The sequence below is a fragment of the Micropterus dolomieu genome, linkage group LG11, assembly GCF_021292245.1.
Source record: "Micropterus dolomieu isolate WLL.071019.BEF.003 ecotype Adirondacks linkage group LG11, ASM2129224v1, whole genome shotgun sequence".
NCBI lineage: Eukaryota > Metazoa > Chordata > Actinopteri > Centrarchiformes > Centrarchidae > Micropterus > Micropterus dolomieu.
Window position 1 is genome coordinate 20073382 of NC_060160.1, and position 27430 is coordinate 20100811.

General features: G+C 41.0%; 2 protein-coding genes and 1 long non-coding RNA gene across 4 annotated transcripts in view; 1 reads left to right on the forward strand and 2 right to left on the reverse strand.

Moving 5' to 3' along the window:
• Positions 1-1069, reverse strand: part of LOC123979524 (cell cycle control protein 50A-like) — a 5820-nt gene extending 4751 nt beyond the window's left edge. The window contains exon 1 of the mRNA XM_046063475.1: positions 594-1069. Coding sequence (XP_045919431.1) covers positions 594-842 — 249 coding nt within the window. The 5' untranslated portion in view covers positions 843-1069. The remainder of the gene's footprint in view (positions 1-593) is intronic.
• Positions 1070-2524: 1455 nt separating this feature from the next.
• Positions 2525-25694, reverse strand: LOC123978901 (filamin-A-interacting protein 1-like). Of its 2 annotated transcripts, XM_046062515.1 has the most exons (6): positions 25461-25694; positions 14241-14535; positions 13547-13720; positions 12746-12924; positions 4494-7302; positions 2525-2871 (listed from the first exon to the last, which is right to left on the reverse strand). In XM_046062515.1, exons 2-6 carry the CDS (start codon positions 14526-14528, stop codon positions 2665-2667), a joined length of 3657 nt encoding a protein of 1218 aa, XP_045918471.1. In that variant the 5' UTR covers positions 14529-14535; positions 25461-25694; the 3' UTR covers positions 2525-2664. The 2 variants fall into 2 exon arrangements, with proteins under 2 accessions (XP_045918471.1, XP_045918472.1); XM_046062516.1 differs by lacking the exons at positions 14241-14535; positions 25461-25694 and having other exon boundaries at positions 12746-13171; positions 13547-13663.
• On the forward strand, positions 10617-14841 carry LOC123978904. Its single transcript, XR_006827082.1, has 3 exons — positions 10617-10940; positions 12829-12947; positions 13558-14841. It is a non-coding gene; the product is annotated as an uncharacterized LOC123978904 (long non-coding RNA).
• Positions 25695-27430: the final 1736 nt, after the last annotated feature.

Genomic DNA, 27430 nt, shown 5'->3' on the forward strand with positions numbered 1-27430 from the left:
TTTCGGGTCATTTTGGAAGCTGTAGTTTTTTGTGTTTGTTTTAGTTTTACGCTAATATTTTACCCTACTGATACCAAGTGGGATGTTACACTAAAAGGGTTTTCTAACAGTATGTCTCTCCTCTGTCATATAAATTTGGTGTAATACTAAAGTGTTTCTAACATTTCGAAGTAACATTAAATGTGTGGACACAATACTAGAAACACTTGTCATTACACTGCAGTACCAATAACTGAAGTCTCCAAATGACCACAAGTTCACACCTTTTTAAAACGGTTTCAACACAACTGAACACTATAACCTTTCATCACAGTGCTGTTATTAGACTGCAGTGGTTTTAGCTCTTCAGCTGCTAGCTACTTTATGAACTGACAACTGAGTATATACGGTTTCAACATGGCAAAGTCTGACACTATTCAGAAATATGTCAAGCTAGCTATTAAGGTATCAGCATCACAGCAGTTAAGTTAGCTAACGTTAATTGCACGGCTTACTGTCGCCTTAGTTGCCTCGGTTGAACTGGACTGTGTAGAAAACCGGTCCGTAGTGGCTTTAAAGTTAGCTAGTTAAAACATAGGCAGACGGTACTCTACCTCGAACTCTTTGATGTTGTTTGATGAAACATACAGGCCGATGCCGATGGGGATGAAGATGAGACCGATAACGAAGAAAGCAGGCAGCACGGTGCCTGCTGTCAGGATGGGCTGCCAGGCTGGTAGTCTCTGCTGCTTGAACGCAGTGTTATCCGGCTTTTTACTTTTCGCTGCCACTGCGCCTCCGTGGTTCGAAGCACCCGAGGGGTGTCCGTCCTCTTCCTTAGCGTTGTAGCTTGACGCCATCATGGCTGCAATCCGCTTCGAGCTAAAATAATCTACTTTAGTTGACAGTCGACAGTTCCTAGTTAATCCTACACGATAAACAAGAGGCGAAACGTCCAGGCAAAGAGAAAAAACTGTCTAAGGGATGAACTGTACCCTCTATATAACTATAATATCTACTCACTGTAGTACCGACTGTATCTGTTTTGTTAATCTCATACAATAGGAAGAAGCCGGAAGCTTCTGAGCCAATAGGATGATGAAACGAAGCAGTGACATCCCCACAGAAAATAAATACGCCCCTTCCTCACATTGTCTGTTGTGCACAAACAGCTGATGTTAAATTAGAAGATCTGACACAGTTTTAAAATTAATTACAAGTATGGAAGCCAAAAAAGGCTTCAAGATTTAAATTAAACACACAATTGGGAAATGTAATTACTACTGCATATTTAATGTAGAAATTTTTACCACTGAATTTATAGCATTCAAAATGTAGGCTATGTTGAGAACCACCATCTGCCTGCCCTGATGTGGTTTGAATGTCCCCCTTTGAAAATTTCAGCAGGTAATTTCAATTTGTGCAAGTTTAAAACGTATATAATAAACGTTTATCATATACTTGTGTCATTTAATATATAATATATACTGTATTTAGTCTTAGTGTTCACAAATTACACAAATTATTCAAAAAGTCAAGTTTATTCAGGCACAAAAAATTGAAGATTAACTTAATAAGTAATTTAGCGCAAATGGAATTCAGATCTTTATCATATAATCCAAAGAGAAGTTAAAATGAGAGACTGGAGACTGAAACAGTAAACAAAAAAGCCCCCAAAAATATAGTTTTATACAGCTTCAAATTACCTTCTGGAGGGAAATTTAAATAACATAAATGCAGATAGATGGTTTTCAAAGCCCAACTATTTCAATGTTATAAATTCAGTTATAAAAGCATGTTGAGGTCTGCGACACCACATCCCCCACTTACAATGCACCAGTCTTGTCTGGACTTGACTTAAATCTAAGATTATTGTGGCTTTTCATATGCGAGCATGCTAGTTTCACCTGATCACAAATGATCAATTAGTAACTAATATTTACTGAAGTTCATAAATTTAAACTATTATTTTGAGCTTTTGCTTCAATACCTGTGAAATAACAAAGTGAAAAAATTGGGGCTCACATTTAACATTTCCTTTGGTCCACGACTGCATTATCCAGTGTAGCATGTGGGAGTAGACCCTGCCTTGAAGATTCAAAGAGTACTCACTCTTTAATGCTGTAAAAGCGTGACTTACTATGGGTACGCACATGAAACATCACATCGTCATATGAAATTGATCTGGCCTGTTTGCTAAGTTGAACTAAATTCTGTTGCTGGCATTGCTGCATATTTGTGTTTCTTATTTTCGTACATAAATGAGCATGTCACACTACCCGTTGAAATCACATTTATTTAAAATACTTCAGTACAAATCCTTTACAGAAAAAAAAAATTACATGAAAACAAGTATTTTGACTTATAATTGTGTCCTTATAAGATATTAATATGTGAGACAACCACTCGAAGCATGAAGCAGTTAGTAGCAGCACAGTCTGATATAATATTAAACCCAAATGCCCATCACAATACACACTGTAAATACAGAGATACTTCCATCTAAATGGCAGGCATGGATTTGAGACAAACAAGTACAAAAGAATTTACAAAAATGAATGGTTTATTTAATTACAAAAAATGCCTTATAATGTCTGGCTGAGTTGTAGTGACATCATAACTGTCATAATTTCTCTGAAGCACCATATTTGAATATGTTTAAGTGTTTTGGTACTATTGTGTCAATCATGCTTTTCCTCCATTTTGTAAAATATTGCTATTCACAGTGGATTTTTTAACTTCTATCCTCATAGACTGACTCTCAGCTCGTGACTCCAGCTTTACCCCAGGCGAGATCCCCAGGGATCCCAGCATAGCCTTCCCCGTCTTCAGGCTCTTGGACATTGGGATGCGGGTCAGCCCTGTGCGAGGTGGCTGGGCATCATGCCCGGTCTGTTGACAATAGCAAGAGAGAGTAAAGTTTCTCAGGCAGGAAAATGAAGAGAGGGGAACACTTGAGGGGAACATAAAGAGTATATAATGGAAAAGGGGCAAAACCCATTACAGGAAGAAATAAATTCTGATTTTCTAAACAATGGAACTGCTCTTATGTGCTATAGGAACTTTGTGAATGAAAAACGTAAATATTTATTCATTCACACACACACACACACACACACACACACACACAAGTGTCAGTGTTGTTAGTGTTAGTGGTGCAAGGCAAGGTTTTGTGTCAGCCAGAGGGCACTGAGCCCTGCATGGCTGTTTGTGAATGTAAACACTGAGTAACAACTACATTACAGCCTAACTGTAACAGAGTGGCAAAAGGCCACATCATTAGCTCTGCTGTTCTGAAGCCTGCCTATAGGGGCACTTCTGTCATGCTATCCATCTGATCCACAAAGAGCATATTATATGGTCCACTAAAACACCAACATTGTGTTGCTTCATCTCCTTTTTACGGAAGCACATTGCATTCACCAAAGAAAAAAAAATTGGAAGCCTTATCTCATAATAACGAGTTCCGGATCTCGTAATTATGAGAAAAGATCTCGTAATTAGAGATAACTGGAAAGGTGCCATTTATTACTGAGTTCAGTAAAGTTGGAAATATATTCACAGATTCGAGCTTCCGGGATAAATAACTCGTAAGCAAAACGTGTTTAAAACACAAACGACGCCTCTTTATTATGGTAGTTAAGTAGACAACAAGCTACAAGTACATTTTCACATAAATGAGTCTTCCTAGGAGCGGCACAAATAACATTGGTCTCTACGTGCAGCCGGCTGTGAGACGAGTGCGCAGGGACCGTCTACAAAGTGCAACACCGAAAACAAAGACACTACAGTCTTTAACAGTGTAGTTATTGAATATTAAAAATAGGCCTACCTAATATTAGGTATGCAAAAGTCTTTTTCCCCCCAAACTAAGTGTCGTAGTATTACCAGCAGTATATCATTAATGTGTAAGGTGATTTTGGGGGCACTACATTGTATAAGTGTGAAGTTATTGAATATCTCTGCAGAATGTGTTTTCGGTGTTGCACTTTGTAGACGGTCCCTGCGCACTCGTCTCACAGCCGGCTGCACGTAGAGAAACGACGAATTTCTATTTCTCTACGTAATAAGCCTAAAGCCAGTTAGTGTAGCGTAGCACGAAGATTGGAAACTAATTGCAGCAAGGCTGTCCAAAGGCAACAATAAGGTTGCTATTCAACTCCCCATCAAAAAGTGAATAGGTGTATTTCCGAAAATGTTGAACTATTAAAAATAAAGCAATAGAAATTCTCATTCACATGGTACAGAGTAACGCAGTTTGGGTTTAATTTGCACAGGCATTGAGATATCCACCATTGACACGTTAATACAATGGGGGTGAATGGAACTTTTAACCAAATCTGCTTTTTCTTGCTCCAGCAAGTACGTCCAGTGAAGTGTTTGCAGTAGTGTGTATGGATTATCTAGAGTAAGGGGCAGGTATTTCAAATAATGCACAAATTAAACCAAAGTTGTCTATAGGAAAACATGTTATTTCATAATTTGGATCAACAGAACCTTAAAACAAATCTTACCATGCTTTGTGTGGGTCTGGAAGTGGTGGATGAAACTGGGGAAATTGTGATACTGCTCATCACTTTGCTCTGTGTGCTCCTGGTAGCAGTAGTGGTGATTTGGCGGGGCGAGCGTAAAACTGTACCTGTTGATAAGGTCATATCCTTGCCCTCTGTTACAGCAGCCACCGGCCTGACTACCATCTTTGGGGTGATGCTGTTGCTTAGATGAATATGGATCCTGTTATCATCAGTGGTGGTGATGATGCTAGTGTTGTTGTGGCCCTTCCGTATAGGCACTGGCACCATCTGCTTCTCAGGCGTAACCTTGAACACAGCTCGGCCCATTGTCATTTCCTGGGGTTCTGGGGAGGCAGATGCTTCAGGCACTATAGCAGTGCTCACTGTCATAATGGAGACAGGGGACAATGGCCTTCCTGATGAAGAGGAGGGAGCTCTGCTGCTTTCTAGAGACTTGGCTCTGGATATCGTTGTGATAGTGACTGGAGACTTGGCTCTTTCAGGACCCTGAGGTCCAGTGGTGGACTTTCTCTTCTGGGTAGGAGCAGAGTAGGTGGGAATGATTGTGATTCTGGATTTAGGTTGAGATGGGTTGGGGCTGAGGGGAACTGAGCTAGAGAAAACATCCTCAGCAGTGGGGCTCCTGATCTCAAGAGTGGCCATGTTGTTTTGGTGGTCTGGTGTTACTCGGATGTGTAAAGGCTGCCCTTGCTTTTGGGACATGGTCAATTCAGAAGGCAAATGATTTCCATTAATGTGCAGACGCTTTTCCAAGTTGGTCTCTTGAGCGGTGTTGTCCTTTTTCCTCATCCAGGGAATCCAGGATTTCTTCAAACCCAGGTCGCTGCTAGATGAAGGGCAACGTTCAAGAGCGCCGCTCTTTTCTGTTGGCTTCTTCAGGCACTTCTGTCTGAGGTTGTTCATGATGTGATTCTCTTCTTGAACAGACTTCCTTATAAACACAGCTGGGGTGTCCTCCTCGGCTGGCCCAGTGGACAATGCCTCTGTCTGTACTCCAGTGGATGTGACAGCAACGTCCACCATTCTCCTCCCATTCAAACTGGGCCTTAGTGCTCGGCTATGACGCTTTGCTACCTCCAGTTCTTTGGTGAGATGGAAAACTTCCGTGCCCATGTTCTTGGCTTTCTCCTCCTCTTCCAAGAACCTCTGCTGCAGGATAGAGTAATCCACTTGAAGCTGAGAAAGTTGGTCTTCCTTGTTCATCAGTTCATGGATCTTCTCTTTGAGGGCTACGACATCAGCCTGCAGTTCCCTGGTTTTGGTCTCCTCTCTCTTGCATCGTTGTTGGAGGTCTTCTTCCTGGCTTTCCTCCTCTCCTTTCTCAATTGCTTTGTTTCGTGCTATCTGACTCCTCATTTCCTCCACCTGTTGGGAAAGAATGTTGGCTTTGTCTTGTTCAGTCACAAACCTTTTCTCCAACATGCCATACTGATCCTCTGTCTTGATCAAATCTCCCTCAACTATTTCAAGTTGTTTGAGACGGTTTTTCAGGCGCTCAATTTCAAATGTCAGCTCCTTTACTTTGTTATCTTCTCTTTTAACAGGGTCAGACATTCTTCCCAGTTCACATTTCACTGAATTCTTCACTGATAGCTTTTCTGCTTGCTCAAACCCATCTAACCTCTTTTTCAATTGACTGACTTTAGAATTAAGATCCTTAGTTTTATCAATTTCATAGGCTAGCTTGGTGCATAGCTCTCCCTTTTCTGTGGTTAGAGTCTCTACTTTGGTTTCCATCTCCGATTTAAATTTCAGGAGCTTTTTGCTTTCTTCTATCAATTTCTCAGTCACCTCCATAACTTTACCCTGCTCAACTTTGAACATCTTATTCAAATCTTCCTTTTTCTTCTCATCTGAATTTATTCTTTCCATCAGAGTCTTTCGTTCTTCCATCAAAGCAACAGTCAATGATTTCAGCTTACTCAAGTCATCCTTGAAGCTCAACTCAGACTTTTCTAACTTGAGTTCAGAGGACTCAAGCTCTTTCATGCTGATCTTGAGAGCTACGACTTCATCTGAGAGCTCTTTGGTCAGGCCCCTCTCTCTCTCTAGAGCAGTCTGTAATTGTGCACACTCAGCCTTGTTAATGCTGAAGGCACCCTCAAGTTTCTCTAACTCCATCATTCTTTTCTGGAGCTTCTCCACTTCCAGCCTGAGGTCTTTACTCTTACTGTCCTCCTCTTGTAGCCTCTTTCTTAGCTCCTTACACTGATTTTCTGTCTTGGTAATCTCCTCATCCTTTCCCTCCATCTCCAGCACCCGTTTCCGCAAGTTCTCCAACTCAGCAATCAAGTTGGAGTTGCCGCACTCCCCTTTGCCTATCTTCTCCCTTAGCTCCTGCAGTTCCTCTTCAGATTTCCTCAAGGCCCTGCTGCTCTCCTCTAACTGCTCAACTTTATGAGAAAGCCCTAAAAGTTTGGCATTAAGTTGACGGTTGTGGATCTCCTGACTCGCTAGCTTGGCACTCATCTCCTCGTGTTGTTGGTTAATCTGGGCAGATTTCTCTTTAAGCTCAGCCTCCAGGCTCAGCACCCTGTGGCCATCCTCCTGAGCATGCTCCCTGGCTTCACTCAGTGCCTGCTCCTGCTGGTGAAGCTGCTGGCTGAGTTCCTGGACCCGCTGCCTCTGTTGGTCCATTTGTTCCAGGTGCTGCTGGCGCTCATTGACCAACATCAAGGCAAAGGACTTCAACTTGACCAGCTCCTCTTGCACTTTGGCCAGACGTCTAGAGTGCTCCTTCTCTTTTCTTACCTGGTAGGCCTTTTCGTTCTCAAGCAACCTCTTCAGTCTAAAATGTGAAGAGAAAAAACAAAGGTTTGACATTAGATTGGTGTTTTACTGGTTTCAAAGTCAACTATGTATCTGTGTTTGCCATTGTGTCATGGAAAAAATGAAAAATGTATTCCAGGATGCAATGTTTTATCCCAGTTAACGTTTCAATGATAGTGAGTGATAATCCTGATTCTATTGAGAGTGTTTTATGGAAGTTATTATAGAAGATCTCTAAACACACACATGCAAGAAACACATTTTCATTGAACATTTAGACATCTGATCATTATATACTGAACATTATGCAGTAAAAGACGGATCATACATGCAAGTAACTGGCAAAGATCTGCAACTCAAAAAATTTTCATCACTGCTCTTGGGATAGAGACAAAGGACATAAACTGCTAGTGAAAGTTTAACACCCCCTCACCAAGTGGTCTTCTCTTCTCTCAGCTTCTTTCTATGATGCTCATGCCCATTCTCATCTTCGGCTCCAACAAAATGCATGCAAAGCAGATTTAATGCAAATCTGTCTCCTTGTCCACTCCCAGGGACATGCTAATACCATATTTAACCTGAACATTTTGCATTGCAAAAGAAACCACAATAATACAGGCACAGCACAACAAGGGAGATTGTGCATCTACAGCTTAAACTAACTCTAATTGTTCAAAATGAACCAATGATTTAAAACAAATCCACAATTGTGGACACAGTGACAACAACTAAGAAACTTTACAACAAACCCCATTTAATACTTACCCACTATGGACTACATCAGCACATTAACATTTTGGGAATTATACAAAATCCACTGAGAGTACATAAGAAGTAGCAGGGGCCTCTTTTCCACACATCTTCCACTGTCGCATTCCAAGCATGTTATCAGGACAATGAAAGGTGAATAAATACAGTGGAGCACCACCGGACCTCCAGTGGGTGATGTCACCTCATCCATATAAGGCAGTGATGTGTGTATGCAAGTGTGTGTGCTGCTCTACTTTGGACCCTGTGAAGGGGGTGGGAACCTTGCCACAGGAGGAGTTTTGCAAAACGCCTCCCAAATTTCATGCTTTTATAAAACATGGCTCGTTTGAGGGAGAAAAACTATAGACAAGATGTAAGATAATTGACATTATTCTCAGATTAAATCTGGTTCAGTACAAGTTTGGTGCAAATTAAACTTTATCGCCATTTTCCAAAATGCACAGGGTATTGCCTCTGCAGAAAGGAAGCCATAATCTCACGGGTACAGGAGACAGGAGAGAATGTCATCTGTATACATGCATTACTATAGTTCCACTGGACTTGAACTGGCTCCCTTGAAAGTCTACATGTGAGGAGGAAACCAGATATAGATGAGTTGGATGTTTCCCTGGGTGGATATGTAACCATAGCTTTATGAACTGCTATGCTCTGACTTTTGCATAGAACTGTATAGATACAGTTAATCTTATATCAAACCACATTTCTGCAAGTTTAGTAGCTCTGGCTACTGTACAAAGGAGCCATCCAGAGAGTGCAGCTCTTAAAATTCATACTTACACAGTCAGATGTCACTGACACCCTGGAAATTGGCACTCTAAAATTACTTTCACGCAAAGGTCAAAGTCATGATGTCAGTGGTATTTGGCTCCAGAAGTCAATTCGTGTAAGAAACATAGTTTAGTCTTGCAAGGCTATGCTCTGTTACTAAGGAAGAAATAACTATGGACAAATTGCCTGCGTACAGTATGTCCAGTCCTAAGTTGAAAGTACAAATGCTTGGCTAAAAGCTGTGAATCTAAATGCTTAAACACAATGAAGACTAATTAGAGAAGGACCTTCCCTGAAAACATTTGTGTGGTTATGTTTCTTCTCATTTTAACATTTTCAAGTGCATTAGGTTAGGGGAAGTTGTTCGAATGAGGGTTTTAACTTCTTAGGCAACTCAGACATGTGTGTAAGAATAAAAACACATTTCTTAAGTAGATACACAGGTGCAATCCATAACTTATAAAGTAAATAAAAAATGTTTTCATCATGGAACAACTTCTCATCCCATGTTTCGTTGGGAATTTGCTCAGAGGCACTGCAGCCCCTCTGTGTCAGGAAATTGAGGATTGAAGCAGACATGAACTGCCAAAAAGCTGTCAAAACACTGTGTAAACACAGTAATGGCCTCTCTTGACAGAGAAAAAGCATTGAGTACTAAGCAAAGGAGTCCATGATAGTGTACAGTACACAAGAGTGATGTGATGTTAAAAGAGAGAAATCAGAAGCAAAGTGGACTGTTTAAAGACAACCATAACAGTTATACACAGACTGTATGCACTCAATCTACTGACAGATGGTTGACTAGTGTGGTTGTAATTTGTTGTACGGCTTTAAAATTATTAGAAAACAATGATTTCAGTTTTCACTTTCAGTCTGCATTTTCATTTTGTTTTCCCTTCAGGAATGGGAGCCTTTTCTTCCGTTAATCATTACACATACCACCATGTGACTGAAATACTTTAACGTTTTGACATATAAATTGCTCTATTGTCTGAGAGGGTGTTAATGGCTGATGGATACCCATTGGAAACTGCTCATCCTGTGCCCATCCTCTGCATTCCTGCAGATGTTTGGCACAAGACCTTTGACTTTTCTCTCTTCACTCTCACTGTAGATGGAGAAGATCACGTTGATAAAGATGAGACGATGACATGCTTCCATCACACCTGAAAGAGTGAATGTCAAAACAGAGCGGTGCCAGACAAGGCAGATATGTGAATGCTTATTTGTAGATGTTGGCACTAATAGAATATGTTCATGCAAAGAAAGTAATGTTGTCATGTGTTTTTGAATCTGTTTTTACACAGTATGTGCTTGTCTGTATTTTGTGTGTTGCTGTCATCTTGTCCATCAATCCATAGTTTAGACACATTTTCCCCTATCTCTACCATTTTCAGTCCCTGTACCGTTTCATGAAAGTCAGTATTGTGTCCTTCTACAGCAACTGATAGAAGACTCTGGGCTCTGCAAGTGCTGACAGATCAAGTGCAGAGCTCACCCCCTTCACTCTCTGAGATGACAGAGACTGATGAGCCAAGGAACCTGCTTGAAACCACCTGGCATAAGAAGGAGGTCACCTCTTTCTTGCATGCAAACCAAGGATCAAGTGAATGTTAAGTGGTAGTTCACTGGTGATTTGTGCCATATGCTTCAAACTGAAGCCTGTAGGCTTACTGTTCAAAGATTTTGATCATGATACATCTAATGCTTTTTTTATTAGCCTTCCTAGCAGTTTGGCTCAAGAGTTGGCAATGTCAATCAGTCAGTGATCCCCTGACACATGTTGTGCCATCATCTGGTCAAAATGTTTGTGTCCGCTAATTTGGTTTACAACCAAATACCTGCAAAACAGATGACATTCCCATTAGCTTCAGCTGTACTTATCTCATGTTAGCATGCTAACACGCTCAACTAAGATGAACATAGTAAAAATTATCCCTGCTTAGCATCAGCATGTTAGCATTGTCATTGTTAGCATGCTGCCGTTAGCATTTAGCTCAAAGCGTCGCTGTGCCTAAGTACAGCCTTGCAGAGTCGCTAACATGGCTATTCTGCTGCAGTCTATTCACAACTTCCTAAAGGCCCAAAAGCACTGTCACAACTACTTTTGTTAAGACGGTAAGTGAAAAAAAATTTGTTTTATCTCTGTCCTACTTATGGGCTCATTAATTTGAGTCAAGGTCAGTAGAATGTCAGTCAAAATCAAAATCCTCAACCGAATTGATTGTATTCAGCCTTACAAAACCCAAATTGTGGTAATTACACATAATAAATATTCCTATCCAATTTGGTTGAAATCATAAAACATCCAACTTTACTCTTGATAGTAATTTGGGCATGTGTGCACAGTGATTTACAATCAAGAAAAAATCTTCATTAAAACGTTTTGAATCATGACTAGACTTGCACTGTCTCATAAAACCAGCCAAAGGCGTAGCTATAATACTAAGCTAAAGTCTGTTGCTCATTTCCCAGCCCTCTCTCCAGTGTGTGATAGCAGCTCAGCTGTCATGACAGTGATTTAGCTTCCATGCTCTGTTTCCTGTGTCCTGCAGTAAAAGCTCAAGGAAGCGAGGTAGTTGGTGCCTCCGCTGGGTCAGTGGTGCAAATGAAATGTTTGAAGTTTTGACAGTTCATGAAATGTAGCACACACGTGGACTGTAGTCTGCTCTACAGATGACTGAACACTATACACTATACAGTACATTACAGATGCTCGCTCTCTCTTACTCTGTGGATCTCCCTAACACATACTACATTACCTACTAATATTCATAGCAAACATTATGCATACAACATCCCCATCACCCAATTTCTAATGTGTGAGAATGGACAGTGTTTTCTTATGGGAATTGCAACAAAATACATTCCCCAACAAAGGGAACAGCCAATTAAACTCTTTCATTTGTAAGAACTTTAATTAGTAGGGCCTCCTTCCTCATACACATTCAGTGCACATCGACACACTCACAACCAAGCTTGTTTGATCTCTGTGAGGCCCTCCACACACGTGATGTAACCATCCCCTCTCTGAAGTTGGAGTGTACGTGCCTCTTTCCCTCTCTCCACCAAACTTCTCATCTCTAGTCTCCCCTTGACCAACAAGCCAGGTCACAACCTCAATTTCACAGATGATGTCATGGGAGATTTGCTCCTCCTTTATTCCTCCTGTTTCTTCACCCGTGTCTCCTCCCCTCTCCACCCCTGACCTCCCTCTTTCCCACAGCACCCCTTCCTCACCTACAAGTTCCACTTCACCTCCCTGCCCTCTGAACAAAAGCTCCGTACCTCTCCCTGTCAAATTAAGGTATATGAGGTTATCACTCTAGTAACCAGCTCCCCCCATCTCCTCTCCTCTCCTCTCCTCTCTCATAATTCACTTGGCTGATGAGGCCATCTTTCACACATTCTCCAATGTTGATGCATTCCTTCACCACACTTACTTAATGTATTCTCTCACCTCTAACACTTTGTATCCACAAGAAATAATTTTCAGTCTCCCAGAGAACTCTTCACTTTCCACCTGGTACTTTCCATAACACACATGTTGAACAAGTTTCCTCAGGCATCTATGTGGACATTGATTTATCATAGAGTGCCCATACAGTGTTATGCAGTATTGAAGCAGTTCAAAATATTGTCTCTCTTTCAGCTTAAAGCTAGAAGCATCTGCTCAAAGATTGTGGGTCAACCGCGAGTCAAGTTTTCATATTACAAATTTAGAGAGATCATTGTGGACCAACCCGGACTAATGTTAGTATCAGCATCTCATAAAGGGTTAGTTTGGTGACCTTTTCATGTTGTTTATTGAAGTTGATAACATCTTTTTAGAAATCAGACATTACTCTTTATGTCCACAGACAATTAGTTTATGACTAAGTTTGTATGTTTTTAGGAATTAAATCTGCTCCTCTCCTCCTCACCTTTCTCTCTCCTGCTCCAGAAGGTTGGTGAAATCGTCACTCTTGTTCATGTAGTCGGCATGTTTGCGTTTCTCTGTGTCCAGCTCGTGGACGGTGCGGCGGTGGCACTTTTCAGCGAGCAGCAACTGACCCAGCATCCGCCTGTAAGTCTCCCTGTGCTTCTCCTGCAGACGCTCCAGCTGAGAGAGCCACAGCCACGCAGGTATACACGCAAACACATGCAAGAACCGAGGGGAAATAAAAAACACAATTTTATTTGCTGTGGTGTAACATGACGATACATTTTGTAGCAATGACTTCCTGCAAGGTGTAAGAAGAGGTCCTCAGATTTCAAGAAGGCCATGATCCTTATAGAGAACAATGCTCCATAACATGCCTCCAAGTCCACTGGACTTCTCAGGAAAGTCACCTTAAATCTGTTGATCACTGAAATATTTGTACAGAAGATTTTCAATATGGAACTGACAAACCGATTTAAAAGAAATACATTTACAATTCCAGACTTCATATTTACAATTATAAAAGTAGTACATTCTCATATATTTTTAGAGATTAAATAACAAAAAAGCATGGATCAAACATTACTTTCTTTCTTTCTTTTACTCCCAACCCTTCTCTAATCAATTTACTTGACTTACTTTACTTTACTTACTTGACTGTTGTCTTTTGTAGGTTTACAATGTATCAACACCCAAGAGCCCAGAAATGTACATAAAGAAATAATTAAAAAGAATCTTTGACATATTTTCTTAAATAGGCTGACAATGGAAATATTGCTGTGACTAACAGTTGCCAACTGACCTCAACCATAGGCTTTTGGTAGACACTGTGGTAGCGTGGCTCAGTGCCAGTGATGGAGTCGTCCCTCTGCAGGGCCTGGAGGGCCGAACTAGGGACCGCAGAGCCATAACGCAATTCAAGGGCCTCTGGGACAGTCGGTTTGGACTTCAGCATGCAGATAACATCTTCTCTGGCCTGAAATCACATAGACATTTAAAGATATACACATGATACAGCATATTATGACTTGAAGAAGAGGAATGTGTGTTTGCTCCATCTGGACACCTGTTTGAAGTTTCTTTGTCCCAGATGTGCAAATGTGAGAAATGATATGTTCAAATTGGCCTCAAACATGTTGTGAATGTGTCACTTTTCTCAAATGTCTCAATGTGGATACAGTACATTCTGCTTTAGGGTGAAACCCCTGCAGCATTTGTTTTTCTCCAAAATAGTCACTTGGTAAACACATGGCACGTTTGCCTGTTTTTTCTGGCACGTTAAACTGCCATTTTCAACCACAAGATAGAGCTATTGTGCAAAAAAGTGCAGTCCAACTTCATCCATTGACAGCATGCAGTAGGCACTTAGCATTCAAACTGACTTTGTCCACAATGCCTTCAACAGATTTTTTCTTTCCCTCATAATTGCACTTACCCTACCCTACTTATGACAGCAGGTCAAAGAGGTCATGCCTAATACAATGTGGAACACCCACCTGAACCTCTCCTTCCATGATCCCCAGCAGTTTCAGCAAACCCTCTTTGGACAGATCCATGATGCCCCCTCTTTTGTCTTGAGCCTCTGGGGAATCACAGTGTAGCTTCTCTTTGCCAGAGATCATCTCAACCTCCACCTTATCCTCACCCTCTTTCTGCTGAACTTTGGCTATCAGGCTCTTCACGGGCAGACCCACTTCCTGTTCATGGCTGATGTCATGGTCACCCTGTGGAACCCCAAGTACCCCATTGACCGGGCTCTCCACCCCGCTGCTTTTGGACCTCATCCTCTACCTGGACAGAAGAAACACTGTTTTCAGAGCAAATAATAGCTTTCTTGTGGGGTTTTGGCACAGTTTTTCTTGTTATGTTACTTTCCCTGTCATACCATTAATTGTTATCCCATTTTAGCCATTTCAGTTTCAATTGAAAGTTGTCCTCCAATATCTTTAGATTGCGTTAGTGCATGGTCACAGTTAACAGTGAGTTTTATGACCTCGACCTTGACTACCTTTCCTCATATCATAACACAAACATGCTGTATACACACAGACGTTCACAACTGGACGACATTGTCTTTTGTAACATTCTTAATCTGGAATTAATCTGGAATAAATCCATATATATATATATACATATATATATATACTCCGTACTGTGTGTGTGTGTGTGTGTGTGTGTGTGTGTGTGTGTGTGTTTTATGACAATGTGTGCGTTCCTGACACATCACATTCTCTCATAAGGGTTGTGTATCTCAAGCTGAGTGCTGACGGTCTGGATTGGAAGCACATTTGTGGCACTCCTGGGTGCTTTAACCTTTTCTGCTGACATGAAAGGTCTGAGTCAAACATTTTATCCAGATCCTGAAAATAAATCTGTTAATGACAGAATCTAAATTTAGTTTACTACATTAATCATTTATAACGACACAAATCATGTTGAGGTAGCCTGTAGCACGCTTGTATTGTAACCTGGATTACTTAAACATGCAGTGACCTGGGTAAATAACATTGAAGAGCTCAAGTACTCCTTACCATCTGTTTTGTGTTTGTTTTGAATGATTTTAAGTGAATGTATTATAAATATAAAAGTGTATATTGTTACAATATTTTTCCATTTAACTGATTAAGTCGTTTTGGTCAAGCCTACATTTTTACCACTGTCACTTGCAATGGCAGGAGCTGGACATTTCAAACATTTAGCGATTACTTTTATCTAACTAACTATTTCAACTGTTCATTCATTACTTTAACCATTTCAACTTATTCATCACTTTTAGCTAACTATTTCACCAATGTATTCATTAATTTAAGCTAACTATTTCAACTATTTATTCATTACTTTTAGTTAACTTTTTGCTTCTCTGTTCACTTGCTAAATGGTTTCATGCTTTCTCAATGGCAACAAGTGGTGTTCAGGTGTTACAACTGGGTTGGTGGTAGGGGTGTACTGTGCTGTCAGTTTATCATAGTTGGTATCTTAGTGGATATTGTAAGAATACATTTACTGAAGATCAGCATCACACCAGTTTGTAATTCTATTTGGTTGTTGATTTTCCCCTTTCACATATGTGGATACATTTTTAAAATTTGTATTTCAAATGAGGTGATTTAGATCCCCTTGTGGGAATTTTTGCGACAAATGGTCAAACACATTGTAGGTCATTAGTATAAAGGTATATTTGCCTCTCTGTGTTAAAGCATATGTTTTTGTGCGCAGGCATGTGTTTGTTTAAGCTCTCTAACAACAGCCTTGAGACAGTCACTGAGCAAGTGCATTCTTTGACATCGATTTCAGATATGATATCAACAGCGCTCTTTAATTACAAACAGAAAACACCTCTGGGCCTCCAAAATCCCCACCATAGCACCCTGGTGATGTCATAGCACCGTGACCTCTGAATCATGCATTGAGACATCCTGAGTAAGCTTGCCAAATTATCATGAATTCTCTTTTAAGCATACACAAAACACACTATGTCCAGATAATCTCTTTGAGACAATCTGCAATCTGGATGGGCCTAGGCAGACATTAATAATCATTTGATGTGTCTAACTAGATTAAAACAAGGTGATCAAAGAGAATGGGCTGTTATAGAAGAGGTCTTTGGTATGGAACATTGAAAGGTTTGAAAACATGTCTATCAAAGGTTTCGGTTCACGTCGAGAAAAATATTTTTCTTCTCTAATAGTGGTCTGTGAAGTTAAGACTGCCGTGAATTTTAATGATGCTTGAAACCATTCTCTTTGAATCCCACCTGTTTCCAGGAAAAGACCCAAGCACATGAGAGGGAAGAGTGCAAGATAACAGTGAATGCATCTTTCAGTTCAAACCAACACATTAAGTACATTCCTTATCTTAGTTCTGGGAGTTCAGTGAGTGCACATTGGCTCGAAGGAGAGAGCTGGTTCTTAACTGGAGATCAGTTGCAGTGCCTTCTTCGACTCCCCATAACTTTTAGTTTCAGCAGTGGGCTCACTATCATTTAGTCAAATGTCATAGCACAGCAGCATACACAAGTTCCTACAGTGTTCATCCTACCATTCAAGCAGTTCCAGAGAATTTAAATCCAAATAAATGCCCAGTGGTGGAGGGCATTAAAAGTGGCACTACTGAGGCATTAGAGTGATGAAACACAGAAACATGTGCAGTACTGTAAATGACTCGGGCAGAGTTCCTAAGTACCGGCGACAAAATGGTTGACACTGAGTTAGGCACTCCACTTGCCGGTTTATTTTTAATTTCTGGGCTGATGCCATGGAAATCCAGAGGAGCTGCTACTGTAACAGTTCACCTCATTTTGCGGTGTCACTCTCGGTCAACACAGCAAGCAGTAGAGTGTGTGTAGTTATAGCTGAGAGCTAAATGACTGTAAAAACATTAAAATAAAATAGCAATTCAATAAACATAAAGGAACTCAAATAAATTATTTAAACTGACCAATACCTGTGTATTAAAGGTCAATAAAGTGAAGAGGATTGACACACAAACCATGTCTCCCTTAAAATACCTGCATCAACAAACACATATTGTTTCTGCATTATTGCATAAGGTCTGCACTTCTAGCAAATTAGATTTTTTCTGTACACTGCCAAATACATTTTCCCTAAACAGGTGGATAAGTTGAGATATATGTGACAAAAGCAACACCCTTGTACTCTCTTTGAATACACACATTTCTCTTAATGTTGAGCTTCCTGTGGTGATTGGATCTGAAACTCCGAGACATGTAGAAGCTTACTTAAAACTGCCACTGGCCACTTATAGGTGCAGCTTTGTCGCTGAAAACAGCTGCTTGCTGTGTCTGGGAACGACAGTGAAATCCAGTAAAGTTTCAGGCTCTAAAACCAAAACACTGAGCTGAAGGATACTACAATGCTCCTGGAACTGAGGGAAACTGCAGAGCTGGTGATACTGTTCTGTGGGTTTGTCACAATGAACACCTTTCACATCACACAAAACCATTTGATCAATTGTTACTATAAACATGTTGATTATGGCAGCTTTAAGTTTCATTAAATGGACTCAATTAGTCCAGCTTTCCCAAATTACACAGATTCATCAAACCCTCTTGATGACAAGACTTTGATCCACCTTGTCTGTTCCCTGCAGTCTTGATTGTAGTGAATTCTCCAGAGCAACACATGGGGATTCCAAAGCCACGTGGCTTGCATTCCAGTCTGACATGCAACATTCCCAGTTGTCTTTATGGAAAATAAAGAAGAGCTGGCAGACAATAAGCCTTTACTCTGAGTTCTTTGCCAACCCACCACAATGCCCATGCACATTCATGGCATCTAAACCATCAGCACAATGTTACTGATTGCCTTCCACAGTGCTTTGTAATATAGGGTGGCCTAATACTCGGCCAGTCCCCAGTCAAGGCCTGAGCCTAAATTTAAAGCGGGACCCCAAATCTATCCCATGGTTTGGGTAGGTCCAGCTGTCACATTATTGAGTATATTTAGGCCCAAACAGAACATGTGCCTCCATTCCAAAGTTAAAAGGGGGGGGCTTTAAAACTTTGTCAGTAGTCAGCAAGTTTGTGAATATCACTGATGTTCACAATATGACTTGTATCTTTTGTGTGAAATTACATTTACTCCAAGCATTTCATACACAAGAAAACAGTGCTCTTCAATAACTGCCACATTGGGAAGTTATAACACACGTCAGATTGAATTAATATTATCAGAGACGGCTGTTTTTCCTAAGGAAACTTAAGAAGGCTAAATTCCTGTGCCAAATTCTAGTCAACTTTTACAGAGGAGCAATAGAAAGCATTCTGACTGGAAACATTAATTGGCATGGGATGTGCGGTGAGGTGTCTGCGCAGAATGTATCCTAAAGGACAGTACCCACCACATCCACAGCCTGTTCACCCTTCTGCCATCTGGAAAGAGATATACTGTAGAAGTGTCTGCTGTGGGACCTCCAGACTGCGGAGAAGCTTTTCCCCCCAAGCGATAAGACTTTTAAACTCTAACTCAAAGTCATCTTCAGCACTGCCCTACACATTATAGTTTTTAGTTTATTTCTGTGTGCCATCACATGATTGTTGTATACTGCTTATTGTCTTCTATGTAGCAGAAGGGAGTTGCCATCTGCATTTTATTTTACAACCGTGTTGTAATGACGATTAAATCTAACTTGCACTTTGATGAAAGATCTGCTCAAGAATATAAACAAGTAGTTGAGTCAATTGATAGAAGATTCAGCTACAGTTCTGAAAACTGAATGAACATTTCAGTTTTTTAATTAAGAAAAAATTCACATTTCAGCTTCTCAAAATTAAAGATGGGCTTTTGTTTATTTCATACTGTATTATTCCAAGTTAAATGTCTTTTGACTGTTGGTCAGACAAAACAAGACATTTCATAGATTAACTGAGAAATAATTGTAAGTTGTAGTCAGGTGGCTTTAATAGTAATAGTTAAATAGTTTAATAATAAACTTCAGTGAAAGAAAGGATGGATGAAAGTTATTTTGTGCAGACATTCCAGTTACAGAGTTGTAAAATACAAGCAAGAACATGGTAGTCCCAATCCAAGCCCTATAATAGTGACAGCTCTCTCTCTCTTTACACACTCTATCTCCTGAAATGTCAGACTGTAATGCTGGTGAACATTGTGCTCATCTGTGATATTCACAGAGAGAGACAAAGTGAGGAAGAGGAGAGGTCTAGTGAAAAAAGTCTTGACTTGTAGCCATATTAATTTGCCAGAGATGATGGGTGAGGAGAGCAGCTGCAAATAATGTAACAACATGCTATAGGATAAATGATTTGTTTGATTCGGTGTGTTTGATATGTTCACACCACAAACCCAATTTGACTAAATAAGGAGTGGGAAATGTTCTTTGCATGCAAGCGTTTGGCAACTTGTTCAGCCAGAGGACACTGATCAAATGCAGTATGCTTGCGAAGCTCTTCCGTCCTGACAAGAAAAACACGCTAGCCCGCCAAGATAGGGGAATTTCAATCAGAACTGGAGCCGTGGATGAGATTCGAAGCTACAAGTCAATCCATCTGATATTGAAAGTTCTGTGAGCACCTATTTTCCAAGTAAGAGTACAAAGCTGCAGTCTGTTCCAGGATTTTGATGGACAGCGCATTCCAGCCCAGACGGCCGGTGACCTCTGCGGTCAGATTTTACATAACAGCCATGTTCTAGGAACATACAGACGCTTTTGTCAGAGAAGCAAGACAAGCATTTTCTGTTCTGATAGCAACACACACTCAAATATGTACACATTTCCTTAAGATTCTACTTTTCTGAAGCCTTCTTCCAGTTTTACTAAATTGAACTGTCAAAGAGCATGGATCCAACTCAAGCATTTACAGCTTGTCTCCCTGCAATGATGGCTTCTATTAATACCTCATAACGACAATAACTCTAATGTTGACTTGCCATACTGGAGCAAAATGTCAGCATAGGTGGTGGGTTTCATCTTGTAGTATTCTCCTGATGTCACATTAACCTGATCCTCTCACTGGAGCCGACTGTAGCTTCAGCAGTTAAGGTTTCACCAATGAACAAACTAAGAGGAATGGTGCTTCTCTACATATAATTTCTCATATCAATGGCCTCCTTGTTGACTTTTCTTAATAAACAACTCAGCACAGGTAGTTCCTGAATCAGTCACTTATAAAGTATGACATATTCATGATAGTTATGCCTGTGGCAGTTTGTTAAATATTCACTCAGAGTATTTTATGGACTCTTTATAAATCATCAGGAGCGATAGCAAATCTTAACAAGTTGAAACATGCTCTGATTTGGGTCGTGTATTAGGAATATTAATGTGTGAGAGATAAATACTGTATTCAGTCACACTTCTTTCCAACACCACTATTCTGAAGCCGCATACGGTCACCAAGCATATGGATGGGTGCAGCTGCTGGAATATATGACTCACCTCAATCTGAATATACATGATGGGAAACATTGGTGGGAATGATGGGAATCCATTATTTGAGTCAAACATTTCAAGTTGTATCCTCAAAATGTGACGTGTTTCCCATAGCAACATCTTTTATTTAATCTATTGAGAGTGTCTGTAAACTAAAACTGACTTATCAAGCAGCAGAGCCCTCTAGACCAATGGCATGAGTGGATATCATCTTGACGACATGGAGATCAAGGAAGGGATCAAGTTCTTGCCATTTCTATGAATAGTAACAGCAAGACAACATATGGAAGAAGCAGTCTCAGATATGAACACGTCGTGCGGTCAGCCATTTGTCAGAAGTCTCGCCTAAATGCCTACCCACACCTTCTCTCTGACTACAAGTTATTGGGGTCCTTCTGTAGCGCAGCATAGAAATGTTTGGCCTATTGGCATGTCAGTGATGAAAGTTTTCAGCAGTTAAACACAATGTTTTGATTAGATTGTTTTGTTTTTTGTTTGTTTTTTAAAATATTTTTGGGGCTCTTTATCCTTTATTTATGATAGGACTGTATACAAATTCCTACAGTGTTCATCCTACCATAGGACAGCTGAGATAGACATGAAATGTGGGAGAGAGAGGGGACTCGAACCCGGGCCGCTGCGGCAAGGACTCAGTCTTTGTACATATTCGTACATATTATAGTATTATAGTGGTTACGGGCAGGTTTAAAACATATCGCCCAGCCAAAGCCACACTATACTAGAGGCATTTAATAGCATTTGCAATTCATACATTAGAGGAGGCTTTGTCACTGCAGCTACAATGACACCATTGCACTGTTATAACAAGAGCAAGAGCTGAACTGAATTTTGAAAGTTTAATTACATGCTCATGTAACTTAATGTCACTCACAGGACATGCTTATGGATGGCGTATTAAGATCTTTATATATAGATTATGGGCACACCTCAATCATGTCTTCTTAGCAGCTGGTAGAGTTCAAAACAAGATATTTTGGCAGTATGGCAAGTATATTCATCATCAATGACACCGGCTTTTTTAATTTAATTTTCCTTCTCAGGTTTCAGTTTGTTAGTTCCTGTGCAACAAGATCATTTTATGCTGGTAAGTTAGTGGAGATGGGACACTTTTCCCTGCTGAAAACTCAGTTAAAAGTTACATTCATCGGTCTTGTTATATCAATTCTGCATCGAATTATTAAATGTTTTGTAAAAGAGTAGATGAGCCAACAAAAAAAATTTTCACTGCATGCATTAGAGGTCCGAGCACGAAAAGCACAGGTGTAACAAACAACGTTAACAGTGGCTGTCTTCCATTATGTGTCCTAGTAAGCCAATGAATTCAGGGAGTGTGGAACTGGCTTGCCTGAATGGGATGCAGTCATCACTAATTATTGTAAATAATTACACCTGTTCTTTTATTGTTTTGTCAAAAAGCAAAAGCATATTGTCAAACTAACATTAGCATTTAGCTCAAAGCACTGCTGTAAACAGCCTCAGAGAGTGGCTAGAATTTCTGTGGACTCCCTGTCTTGTTATCAAACAAGTAACTCTGATAATCCCATTGCAAACCAAGCCCAGCACCAAATAGTAGACAAAGTTAGAAACTAGTAATGTCTGTGTGCTGTGTGTCAAATGTTTGCTATCACATTAACCTTAGCGACTTTTCAAGGTTGAAATATGTGTGTGTCAGTCTGTTTTGGACCTTAGCTAGTAAACATGTTACTCGCTCCAGTGCTTGGAATGATAATGTAATACTTGGCTAACCACACTAGTTCAAATCTTCACGACCACTACACATTTACATTTTGTGGGTGCGCATTTGTGTTGTTTTGTGTTGGTAGGGTGACTGTGTTCTTTTGTCTGTTGTTTACCTTATTCGTAGAGAAAAATAAACAGTCATAGAAATGCATTGTTGCAGGTAAGAATGAAATGGCAGGCGGTTGAAGAACTCTGTCTCACTAACAGATGTGTGAAATTACAGTGTGACATTTGGTCTTCAGTGCTAAGGAACAATCAACCACAGAGACCAGTCATGCTTATCTCCGTGCTTTCAGTAATTATACGCTGTTTTTTTCTTCCACGTCAGTGACATCACAGGACAGATGAGGTCTTTGGGTCATCATTACACACTAGTTCACTGGAGGAGTCATGATTATGTCAATTCCCCTCAAACACCATGGCTAAAAGAAGAAAAGCACTGGGTGTGTAGCGAAGGCGGGAATATGGTCGAGATCAACTAATCTTTCCCTTCTGTGGTATTTCAAATGTCTCTTACATCAAACCAAAGTAAGTTTTTCCTGCTTGGAAATATGTAATGGTACAGTGCATGATTTATGTACCAGGAGATAGCCAGACACATACAGGGAAAATAATAGCTATAGCCTATTAAGTTCTGATGAACCTGAAACACTCGGGATATTCTTACTGTAAGTGAACTTTATGAATGACCTCACTAGTTCTAATATTATTACATGTCAAGAACCAATTAACAACCTATCCACTGTTTATAGCAAGTATACTTTGACATCTTGCAAACTACATATCAAATGATCTTGAGAAGGTCTTGGGTTGCTATGGCAGTGAAGGACTTATTTTTAAACTGAGAGAGCACAAGTTATTAGTGCCACTGTTCTGCAAAATATCCAAATGTGTCTAAACTGCATTTTTGGAATTCAAGACCAGAGGCCCTTATGCGACTGGAGCTGTGCATGTGTCAGTGACAGCTGTTGCTGAGGCCCTCCAGACATATAGGGAAGATAGCGACTACTGCCAGCAATGAGCTGCACCCCTCACTATTGTTTATGTTTATGCACATGCACATGGGCAGATCCTCCACAAAATTAGCCTATATGCACGCAGATACACACAAGTACAGACACACATCCACTGGAAGGGTGGAATGGGGTCAATGAGTTGATCATGTGTAGGAGACCTTAGAGGTGTCTCCTCTTCAATTCACATTGTCTTGTACTTGCAACTCTAATGCATTAAAAACATTTATTTTACAACTCACTTTTTCTAATTCAAATTATTTTACTGGCTATTTATCCTTTTTGTAAAAAGATGTTCCCGTTTGTGTTAAGTGTGCGAGCAATTCTTTGAAAACATGTTGCACATGCCTCAAGCACTTGAGGCAGTAACACAGCATTCACCTGCATCTTGTTCAGGGTTCAAATACAAAATGACCTGACTGTCCATTCCCAGTGTGCTAAATGTTGCACCAAAGAAGAAGGTCTTCCTTCTCACAATTTCGTGCTCGAGCTAACACCGCACCTCACAGTCAAAGTACAGTGTGTCACATTCTGCATGAGCTACCACTCGAGCTATAGTAATGTCATGAGGTAAGCCCCTGACACATTCGGTGCATCTCAAATCAATGCTGCTTTGGCAAACACCCAGCTTGGTTTCAGTTTAAACAGGGACCACATTATTGATCTACACTAAGACTGATTCATTTACAAGCTGGGACTGATAACTGCCCAGTCAACATTCACCAATCTGTCTTTCCCGGAAGGCCATTTGGCTGATTGAGCGCCACAGACTTGAGAGCTGAAGAGGATGAGCTTAGATGGAGCTGGAACATGCGCAAAAATGTTAATGAGCAAATATCTGGCCACTAGTTGTCTTTGTCTTGTATCAGTGTGGTGATATCACTAAGTGCACAGGGGCCACATCAGCAGGAGAGGGTGGGAGGCAGCGGAAAGAGGAAGGGTGAGGTTGCACAGAGCCCCTGGACACTGACAGAAAGGATCTTTGACAGCAGCGTAAGCCACACCTGCGTTAGATTCCCTTGTTGAGAGTGAGATACATATCATATTCTCTTTTCGGTTTACTGAGGTAAGGTGATGTGCGCCTTGACAAATGGACAGCGGCTAGCAGGAGCCATGTGTCTCCTCCAAAAGGCCAATGACTTCATGCGGATGAAATGGAATTCATTTTGGCGTCATTGCAATCCATAAATATTCAGGATGAAAGATGTCCTCCTGCTGCAGCTCATGAAGGCCTCAGACTCTTCTCAATGTTAAGCAGTGTTGTGTGTATTTGTACATTGTGTATTGTATTTGGTGTGTGTACAGTTAGTGCAGTGGTGAGACATACATGTTGCTGCAATGGTGTTGCAGTTGACAGCTGCGGGAGACGTTGAGGGCAAAGGTTACAAGTGTGTATTTCTGCATGGATGCATATCATTCCCAAACATGAACTGACAAATGAGCCCTCAACATCTCAGTGCACCATCATCCCCTGTTGTCTGGTGAAGTTGTGGGCTCCTCTCCCCACATCCAAAGCACAAAAGCCTTCACTATAAATGATTGTATTCATGCAGCAATATAAGATGCAATTCACTGAGAAATCTTTGATTCATGACTCTCTCTTTTCTGTATACATTGTCACAATGCTAAATCTGTATTGCCATTAGCAGCGCCAAGTGTAGTCCCTTGTCTTCTCATGGGCGGGTAATTAATGCAGCATGTGGAAATCCATGTCATTTGAATGTATAAAAAGCGAGATGAACTAAGTACATGCTTCACGGAAGAGATGTTTCATTCATATGGTGCACAACAGTTCTAACCACAACTCAAATGAAGCTGAGTGAGTGTATTTCTATCAAACGATGCTCTTTATTGGCTTCACAAACTGGTGACAGCCTAGCAGCAGCAGCACCTGTACCAGAGCCATTTCCTGTCTTTCATTTTGAAAGCAGAACAGCAGATAAGCTCTACTCTTCCAGAGGCACGTGGCTGTCTTTGGCTGTTTCCCCACACAAAGGCAAGGAGAACAAGACTGATTAGTAGTAGCTGACTTACCTGCTGTTGTGTTGTCCCCAGGTTTATTAGCAGTTACACCGAGGGTAATCCTAGAGAAAAGGCACTAAAGCTGTAAAGTATCCACTAATATCCTCTGGCTTGTGGTATCTGCTTGGGCTGGCTACTGAGTTGTGCCAAGAGCCATGTCAAGCTCTGCGCTCTCTTTCTCGCCTTTCAGTTCTTCAGGCCAAAGTGGGAATGGTAGAGAGCAATAACAGAGCACTATGACTTCACCCTCTCTCTCGCTCTCTCTCTCTCTCTCTCTCTCTCTCTCAGCCTCTTTCACTCCCACAGACTATCCAGTTCTGCTCTGCATAGATTGCATAGTAGTCTAAAACACACCTCTCATTTTCTTTCCCTCCTATCCTTTCGAGAAGTCAGTTGAAGAGTGTGTGAGAATAATAGGGAGAGGGGGGTGTGGGAGTCAGGCAGGCACTATTCTACTCCCTCTCAGCGGTTGAAAGGGGCCGTTGCCCAGCGAGGAGAAAGGCAGAGGTGTGCTGTGATGCATTTTGTCACATGGCCAGATCTTTTCACTCAGCGACATCCTCTATTGTCCCTCTCTACTCTTTTTTGACTTGAGAGGCTAAAAGTATAGCTCTATATTTAACTTGTCCACTCTTGCCAATACGGGCGCTGTTAGCAGCTGAGGCTAGCTGAATGCTAGATGCTTTGGCTGGCCAGCAAGAGAGCTAACTCTCCCGCTGACCCTTGGTGACAGCTGAATCATGCTATTCTCTCATGCTGGGAAAGTCCGGCGACAACAGCCACCCAAGCCCCAACAGCGGTCCAAGGAACCAGCAATTGCTGACTGTGGCCAAACTCTCCAGGACTTTGGCAGCTAGACTGCCTTTTTGGCCCTGCTTGCAGAAAACAAGGCCAGCGAGCTAAATCTAAAGTACAGTAATTGTGCTTTGCATCAATGGGAATAGTTAACTTTGCTGCCAAGAATACTGTTGGGTTATGTGGACAGAAGCAGTAGAAAGTAAACACACCTAACACACTTGGTTCAGCTACTTTTTTTATATGTGGGATAGCGTTTATTCAGCTTTCAAGGTCAACATAAATCAGCAATATGGTGTAATCTTGTACAGCACCAGGTAAACTTAGTTAAAGCAAAGTTAGATGTTTATCTCATAATTAAAGAGCCCAAGACATGCATGACAAATGTTTGGACAACCCTGCCCTTCTGTAGTAGGTACCAGATGTGCTCGGGTGGTCAGATCTGCTCGGGGGCCTGCGCCTGTCGATAACGTCACATAACATGATGATGTGGCAAATTGTGATTGGCTGTACGTCGGAGTACTTACGGCTATAGTTTTAACGGGACCTTGGATCAACTATGGAGACCCCATAGCCTGGGAGAACTTATACAATGAAATACAGCTCTACTCTAGGAGTAGCAGTGGCGCAATGGATAAGACTATCCTTTTGGTGCGAGAGACCTGGGTTCAATCCCCCACTGTGACTCATCCACCAATGTGTCCCTGAGCAAGACACTTAACCGCTCGTTGCTCCAGAGGTGTGCGATTGTAAGTTGATTTGGATAGAAGTGTTAGCTAAATGAGGAAATGTAGCTGACAATCATGTTAAGCTAACAGTAGCTAACTTAAGCTACTCAGACAAACTAGATAGAGCCCTGGTTATAAATGTAGCTATCAGATCTGCTCCAGATCTTTGTTATATATTTTTGCTTTTATTTCACATTTTCTTTGGCAATATGACAATAACGTACACACACACATTAGCTTAAGTGGATAGGCAGCTAACATTAGCGTTGTAACATTAATTCACCAAAAACTAGTATACGTAAACACTATGACATACAGCCAATCACCATCTGCCACGTTGTCATATATTTATACAGCCAATCACATTATGTGACGTTACCAGCAGGCGAAGGCCCCCGAGCAGATCTGACCACCCGAGCACATCTGGTACCTACACCGTCTGTCTTTTCAAATCTATAA

Excerpts from the sequence above, each read along its gene's own strand:
- LOC123978901 (XM_046062515.1), bottom strand. The coding sequence starts at position 14,528 with ATGAGGTCCAAAAGCAGCGGGGTGGAGAGCCCGGTCAATGGGGTACTT. Across the intron at positions 13,721-14,240 it reads TCATGGAAGGAGAGGTTCAG|GCCAGAGAAGATGTTATCTG; the intron begins GTGGGTGTTCCA and ends ATGTGATTTCAG. Across the intron at positions 12,925-13,546 it reads ACCAAAAGCCTATGGTTGAG|CTGGAGCGTCTGCAGGAGAA; the intron begins GTCAGTTGGCAA and ends TGGCTCTCTCAG.